The following is an 8,521-nucleotide window of genomic DNA, read 5'->3' as shown; positions in this document are numbered from 1 at the left end:
TGAAGGTCAAACACCTCTCCAGTGCCAACATCCATCTATTCCTTTCCCTTTCACGGGGTCCCTCTAGAAATCATCTTGTACAAACCGCTGGACGCGGCTTTTGGCATCTCCTCCGCTGTTCTCTGAGCAAACCCGCTTTTTGAAAGATGGCAGAGGGAGAGCTTTGAACTTCTCTGCATGTTTCTCTTCGCAGCTTGCCCTGCAGTTGTGTGGCCGGTGGGACGAGGACTCCAGCTGGCCTGCTGGCCACCAGCCGCGAGATGGCGATAATGTCACGATAGAAGGCGGCCGGACCCTGCTCTTGGGGACCACCACGAGTGTCCTCAACCTGCTGCAACTCAAAGGTCTGCAGGAGGGGGGTTCAGTGCTCTTCTTCCTCCAGGGATGGGGTTTTTCATGGCCCTGGTCTCTCCTTCCATTCCCCAGCTCCAGCATTAGAGGAGATGATTGTGAGGCTGAGCCTGCCCTCAGCAGATGCAAGGGGGTGGTGATGGAGGACAGGGCAAAAATTAAAATATTCTGTGTGCAGAAGGAATTGTTTATGCTGCTTGAGGTATAATGACAATATAAGGAAAAAGGCCTTTTTTCCCCTTTTTTCCTTTCCCCAGTCTACCAAAATTGCTGCTGTCCTGAGCAGTGTTTGGTGATAATTGCACTGCTGATAACAAAAATCTACTCTGTTCTATTTGGCATCTTTGAGGCAGGTGTGTCACAAACACCTTCACAACACTATAGAATTGCAGTAAATAATGCAGTAAATAATCAAATGCAGTAAATAATCCCAAATCCTAGAGCCCAGCTGGTGGGCAGAAAGTAAATAACTGAGCACAGTCATGATGGGAAACCCTGGATTTGCTGGGTTTATGTACCTGTACATAGACCCAGAATAAGAATGAGACAGACATATCTCTGTGCATGTCAAAGTAAGAATTTAAAGGACTTGTAATTCCATGCCAGAAATCTTCCCCCCTGGAAGTTAGATGCTGGTTGCGGAATCTGCTGTACACGTGCCTCGTATTATGGGAATGAGTTGTGCTGGTGAAATTGCTGGCTCAAAGTCAAGCCTCTACTGAAACAGAGCTCCAAAAATGAAAGCAGGAGTTTTGATATGTTTAAAGACCAGGATTACTGCTGGTAAAATTGCTTTTATAATAAATGATACTAAAGGTACTAGTTTTTCATTGAGATGATGGTGAAAGTCATGCATTTGACAATTATATTTTAAATCTGAATGATAATGTGATAAAAAGTTTACAGGTTTATCCCTATCATGAGAACATTTTCAAAACTGATTGAACTTGCTCAGTCTAGGCTCAGAGGTTTTCAATGATTGCTACATCAGACATCACTCCCATTTAAAAGCAAAATTAAAAATCAACTGAGATTTTAAGATTAAAAAAAGGCAAAACACTTTGGTACAATCCTTTTCCACAGTGAAAACTCTAAATCTGTGATTCAAGATTATTCTTAACCTCATTGTGATTATGCCATACTTTAGAGGAGACAGGTCAGAACACCAGATTTCTTTTGGCTGCAAATCTGGATGAAAACTTTGGGGCTCAGTCACTGACTTTTTGAAGAAGTGGGGCAAAATAGTGGAGCAGAAACTCTCTGAGCTTTGGACCTATTCAAAGGCTCATTTGATCTATGAGTCAGCCCTCATGAAGCTACTGGAGCTCTGATTGAATTTAATGAAGTCTGGAGTAGTATCTTTATGGCTTTGGCTCATCTGACATTCAAATCATTCCTCTTCTTTATCGTGTTTTCCAAGAAGCCTAGTTTATAAAGTCAATTCAATTAGAAAAGCAGCATTAGAATATTCTAGATGCCATTATTTTTTCCATTGTTACATGCCAAACAGAGGGATAAAACATTTTAGAATTGTAACCTGCAGGAATTTTTTGTCTGAGCTTTGTGAAGTTGCCTGTATCATCCGCTGCCACTACCATAGGTTCTCTGGCTGTGTAGTCTTGGTTAGATTTGGAATCAAGACACGCTGAGATCTCTTCTGAAATGAGGCTGAGATTTATCTTTCCTTATCTTTCCTTTTTTTAAGCTGTCCAGCTCAGGGGAGTTTTTTAGGCTCCTGTATTGATAGAAACACGCATCAACAAAGACCTGTTCATCTTAGGAATTATAGACACCCATCTCAAACTGAACCACAGGTGATCCCTCAGAGCACAACTACCAACCCCATGAGCACATGAAATAATCAAGCACTTCCCCCAGGTGCCAGATGGGCATGGCAGTAAACCCCTAACCCCTAAGGTAGGTGTCAATATGCGCTTCGATTGAAACATCCCATTCCTGTTTTACCTGGAGAGCTTTTCTTAGCTGGAGCTGGAGAATGGGATTAAATTGTAGCTCTGCTCCCTTTGGCTTTCATGACTCAGCATCAGGCTGGCTGTGCACTCTGAAGCTGAAAATACAAAGTTTTGTGGATGGAAAAGTGATTTAACACTACTGAATACACTGCTGCTACACTGCCCATTTTCTGGTGCTGTGTCCAGCAAACCCAACACATGTTTACAGACCCATTTCTTGAAATTCCCCTTTTTTTAAGACACCATGAGGATTTTTAATACTGGCCCTGTGTTGTCTCCTTTTGATGATTTCAACATTGCAGGAATTATTTAAAGAGTGTTAGAACAAGAACATCAGCTTCACATGCAACCTTAAACTGACCCTTCTTTGGCCGTATTAACATATAACCCCAAACATAGAGAGGTTCTGGGAATGCCCAGACTGTCTGGGCAGAAGATCTGGAGATCAAAACAATAGAAAAATAGGATTAGGCAGCTGGGTTCTGCTCACTGCCACGAGGGCTCAGTAGTTTCTCCCTCCTCCTCAACAAGCAGAGCATGAACACGTGGATATCGAGAGTGGAAAGTTTAATAGTCAGGCTGTGAAATGGCTTAGACAAGACTGATTGAGGAAGAGATACAAGATAGACAGACTGTAGATAATTCTGTATGTTCAGCAGATTGCAGTTCTTTTTGTAATCCCAGCATCACAAGCATGGAAATATTTATGATAACCCAGGACAGATGGAAATTTCCTTTGCACAGGGCTTACACTGGAGGAACTTTGTGTTTGATGGGTTGATACCTCAGACATGTGTTGTTGCCTTTGTCTGAAATTATAGTGGTCTAGGGAGGTCTGGAGACAAAAAAAAAAAGAAGCTGTCTGGTCATTCAGTCCCTTGGAGATGAATTTTGGGATGAATTTTGGCACTCCCTGTTACATCCCAGTGGAATTGAAGATCTCCACCTGGGCAGTTGCTTTTGCAAAGGCAATTTCAGGGTAGCCACTCTTGCAGGCATAAGAGAGATGATTGCTGTGATCCTTGTACTGGAAAAGACTAATTTTCTCTTAAAGAATCATTTAGGTTGGAAAAGACCTTCAAGATCATGGAGTCCAACCTTTGACCAAATAACAACACATCAACTAGACCAGAGCACTGAGTGCCACATGCAGTTTTTCTTTGATTCTCTGATTCTCTGAATATTTTTGAACTTCTTGTAATCCACGTTTTGATCAGACTTTGGCCAGAATGGATCCTGTGAGTAAATCTGGGAGTGGGGAAAACACAGATATTGATTTTGCTTGTCTTTTCCTCCTCTTTGATGCTATTAGCAACAAACATCAAATATTCACTGATACACTGACTTCAGTAGTTGTCAAATAAACTGTGCTTCAGTCACTGCTGAGAAAGATTGGGTTTTAATTCACTGAAAGAAGGAAAAAGTGTTTTTCTCTGTTTACTTCTGTATGGCATCAACTAGTCCTTAAACTAATGTTTAAATCCCTTGTCAGTAGGCACAGCTGGAACATGTTCCTGTCATGGTGTTTTCTGTGCCCTTTTTGATCAATCCATTTGGGATAAGCATTGTGATCTTTTTTTTTTCCTTTTTTTTCTTTTTTTTTCTTTTTTTTTTTTTTGCAGGCAGTTTCCAGTTCATATTTTCTTTTTTTAATCAGGCAGAGACATTACAATTAAAATACCATAAAAGTGATTCTGGCAGTATTGCAATAAGCATGTTTTTTAATTAAAGAAAGAACATGGGATGTACAAATAGTACCAGCTAATGGGAAATTTCATCCAATGTATTTTTTAATTGAGATTTAAAAGGAAGAAAAGTCAGCTCTATTTCTCTCTGCCACTGTGTGATATTTTCCTACATTGTTACGGCGAGCCTTCAATAATTAGTCTCAGAGCTTTAGAATCCTCTCTGTTTTGTGAAAAACTGTGGAAGGCATCAGTTCTTTATTTTTCAGTATATTTTTCTGCAGGGATTTAGTGTTATCTGGCAGAGTGCAACTCACAGATGTGAGCATTCCTGGAGGAAGAGTTTTAAGGCCCTGTATCCGTAGCAGTTTAAGGTGTGGATCTTTTCAGAGCAAACCCTGGTTCATGTTCGGGTGTGGACTGCAGGTTTCTTTTGCCATCCTGTTTCATAAGGGCTTACGGGATGCACATTGGACTCCCAGGACTCCCACTTGAAAATTAAATTGATTTACTGCAACTTCAGCAGCTCTTGAGACTCCTGCGTGACGTTTCACAGTGAGCAGATGTGTGGAAGCTAATCCTGGCCAAGGAACTGAACACAGCTCTGGCAGAGATTGAGCAGAACCTCTGGGCAGCACCATCTCTTTCTTCGAATCACTGTCATGGAAAGAGGGTTTGGGTTGGAATGGACCCTAAATCTCATCTCATTCCACCCTCTGCCATGGGCAGAGACACTTTCCACTGTCCCAGGCTGCTCCAAGCCAAATCCAGCCTGGCCTTGGACACTTCCAGAGATCCAGGAGCGGCCACAGCTTCTCTGGGCACCCTGTGCCAGGGCCTCCCCACCCTCACAGGGAAGAACTTCCAAATGTGCACCTGATGAATGTCTGTCACTTGGGGACTTGAAATGACAGCCCAGGAACCTTTGTTTTCATCACATCCCCGTGGGTGGTGTTACCTGATGCCTTCACAGGGCTCGCTTGGAAGTTCCTCAATTAGATCCCAGATGATGTCAGACGTGCTAGAAGACACCCTGGAATGTCTGCACCTCTTCCCCATCAAGTCACCTCTCCTCTTCCAAATCCATCCAGGTGTTGTTAAGTATCTCAGAGGTCCCTTAAGAGCTGAAGAAATAGAAAGATTTCTTTGAAGGGGATACATCTATGGCAGCATCTTCTGGGATGCTGGTTGGAATTGCCTTTTACTTGTCTCCTGAGCTCTAAGGGAAGAGCCTGATCAGTTTCCAAGGGATCATGTGCCATCTGAACAGATGGCTGTGAGCACAGCAAGCCAAAAAAACAAAGGCTTGTCAGGCTGGGGAAATGAATTCTGTCTGAGAGTAGTGAAACAGCTGCTGATTCCTCTCCCAGGGATGGATTGAGGCGTCCATCCAACAAAAAGCTGGAATACAATCTTAACTTTTGAATGTGTTAGTGGTGTCCTGGTGGAAATACACAGGTATTTGAATTCAGAGCTAATCTGGGATCTGTACCTGTGTGCTATGAACATGGAAGAACATTTTGAGGGAGGTGCAAGATGAATTTTGGACTCTTGGTTTGAGCAGCCTTTTGGATGGGGCCAATATAACAAAATTCCCCTTTGCATCTTGTTCAGCCATGGTTCAAGCTGCAAACAACTTTCATGGTTTATTGGAATGTCCTGTGAGCATGTCAACAGGGTGCAGGTGACAGATCCATGAAATAATTCATTGTCTTTTCCAAAGCTCATGAACTTTGTATTTTTGTTTCTGTACGCAACAAGATTTTAGTTGCTTTGGGTTTTTTTTTCCTGCTTGGAGGCCCTACCAGGGACATCCTTGGAGCAGAAGGATGAGCAGTAAGGGGGCTGCCAGCAGTCTAAAGCCTTGTGGTTATACAGGAGCACGCAAAGCTATTCCAGCTCTGCTAGTGGCATCCTGCTGTTTGCCACTCAGGGATGCTGGCCAGGAAATAGAATTTTCTGATCCTGAGCCTGGGGAATTCTCATGGGGAATTCTGTGGCTTTGTCATGTGAAACAGCAAGTGAGAGGAGCTGGTAAAAACAAGCTGAAGGCTGTGGGGCTGAATTATTCCTGGTCATGGAGCAACCAGAGCAGATCTCCCCTGCACTGTGATGGGAAGAGGTAGTCCAGGTGAAGGGATGAGATTTCAATCTGCAAATCCCCTTCCATGTAGAGGAAGTTTCCTCGTTGAAGGTTATGACACAGTAGTGATATATAAGACCATTTTATTGATACTCTTCTACCACTTGATTATTTAAAAAAAAATGTCTTGAGATTATCCAACACTTCTCATAGTTTGCTGGGTTTAACACTTATTCAGCTTTACATAAAGAAGTAGAATTAAGTCAAATTTGAAGTGGAACTGAATAGCTGAAGTTGAACTAAATATAAATACGTTACTTTTATCCCAGCTCCCTAATGAGCTGTTCATTAGGAAAAATATCTTATATTGACAGTGGATGCAAAGTGTGGCCTCAAAAATGTCTCCATGCAAAAGGTGTACTTTGGAATAGGGACCTTGCTTCCCTCAAATTTCAGGAAATCTCTAAAACAGCCTATATCACAGCCTAGATGAAAGTTAGTAACATTGCTTTTATTTATTATGAGAATTTCTGTTTTAGAATTAATTTTTTTATTTAAAATGAAGTTTTTGAGGAGGGATATAAACTGAAAGTGTAAATCTTCTTCATAGAGGCAAGGAGAAACTCCCTGCGCCAGTCTTTCCAGTCTTCTTAATTTTTCTTTTTTTTTTTTTCAGAAGTGCATATTGCAGGCTCTTTTCATAGTTAATATTTTGGATACCTGGGCTGTGGCTTTGCATGAGTGAGTCCAGGACACCTGACAGAGAGAATTGTTAATGCATTCCCTTTCCAGATCCTTTACTTTTGAGCATGTCCTCCACTATTTCCCAGGGACTTCAGGAGGTAAATCTCTTCTCACAAAACCAATGGGCCTGTAATTAATTACTCTTTCAGCAGATTAAACCTCCCACCTTATTATTAGGTTTGTTTTCTTTAATAGTTCTCTTTTTTTTTTTATTATTTGGTCTGGCTGCTTCTCCCCTCCTGTGGGACATATGGAGTTGCCTTGTTGTTTTTATTCTTTCTTTTCCTCCTCTTTTTTCCGCCCCTTTGGTAAAGACAGATAAAGAAAGATTTCTTTTCTGTTTGTGCAGAGGTGGAGGCTAATTGCTGGGTTAATTGAGAAGAATGGTGCTTCTGATGTTCTCACAAAGTATCAAATAGCCTCAACATATTTCTCCCCTCTCTCCCTCACTCCACCTAAAGAGACCCATTGAATTTGCACATTACTGTACAGAAGTGATTATGGGCTTAATTGTATTTATTTTGCTTGGTGGGGAGGCCATCATAACAGTGGTTGATTGATTTTTATAAAATCACCCTCAAGGTCATGTGTAGGACTTTGCTTTCCTGTGCAGCCATAACAAACAATTTGAGGGTCACAGCCAAAGGCTCCGTTGAGCAATATTCCTGCTTTCTGCTTTCAGGGAAGGGGTCAAGTGCAATAAAAGAAGGAAGCATAACTTTTATTTTCTTTTTAAAAAAAGGAGAAGACAACCTTGTAAAGCAGCAGCTGTATATTTATTCTGACCCAAGAAAAACCACAGAGGTGTAGAGGGACAATATGCAATTTTTGGACAGAAGAATTTTTAAGTTTAGCCAGAGTTTATTTTACACATAGACTTGATAAATGGTTAAATGAGTCTTTCCTAATGCTTTCTTTTCTGTTCTGTGGTGCTGCTCCTCTTTTATCCTCAGCAGTTGAACTTTACTTTTCCACTGTATTTTCTCTCAAAGACTGAGCACCATTTGGATTTGTCCTGGGAGGTTTTCAGAAGCTTTGCAAAAATCCAGGGGACAACAGCATTGTGGAGTGACCACGAGTGAAGCTGATCTGCCCCTTTTCAGAGTTAAATTTTGTGTCTGACTGCTGCTTCTAAGGGAAAGCAAAAGAGTCAAATACAGCAAATCTGACAATCATAGAAAGGTTTGGTTGTAAGGAACTTTAAAAACCATCTTGTTCCAACTGCCCTGCTGTGGACAGGACACCTTAAGCTAGACTGGTTTGCTTAAAGCCCCATCCAAGCTGGCCTTGAACACCTGCAGGGATGGGGCAGCCATAGCTTCTCTGGGAAACCTGTTCTAATTCCTCACCACTCTCACAGGGAAGAATTTCTTCCTAAAATGAGGGCTTCTGGTGTTCAGGTTGCACCAGGGGAGGTTTAAATTGGATATTAGGAAGAATTTCCTTACTGAAAGGGAGAGCCAGGAGTGTAACAGATTTCTCAGGGCAGTGGCTGACTCACCATCCCTGGAAGTGTTCAAAAGTTGCATGGACCTGATGCTTGGAGACCTGGTTTAGTGGTAGACTTGGCAGTGCTAAGTTAATGGTTGGACTCTGTGATCTTAAAGGTCTTTTCCAACCTCAGTGACTCTGATTTCCCTCTGGAAGGGTCAAACTTGCAGGCCAGGCGTGCACAGCTCCTGCTG

The 8,521-nt window shown here is 42.0% G+C and overlaps 1 protein-coding gene across 1 annotated transcript in view; it reads left to right on the top strand.

Annotated features, from left to right (window-relative positions):
• The window catches only part of PKHD1 (PKHD1 ciliary IPT domain containing fibrocystin/polyductin), a 238,627-nt gene that overhangs the window by 78,274 nt on the left and 151,832 nt on the right, over nucleotides 1-8,521 (top strand). The window contains 1 exon segment of the mRNA XM_031060250.1: nucleotides 194-344. Coding sequence (XP_030916110.1) covers nucleotides 194-344 — 151 coding nt within the window.

Source organism: Geospiza fortis, unplaced genomic scaffold (genome assembly GCF_000277835.1).
Source record: "Geospiza fortis unplaced genomic scaffold, GeoFor_1.0 scaffold106, whole genome shotgun sequence".
NCBI classification, from domain to species: Eukaryota; Metazoa; Chordata; class Aves; order Passeriformes; family Thraupidae; genus Geospiza; species Geospiza fortis.
Note: the sequence above shows the minus strand (reverse complement) of the source record. Positions and strands in the feature narration are given on the sequence as shown.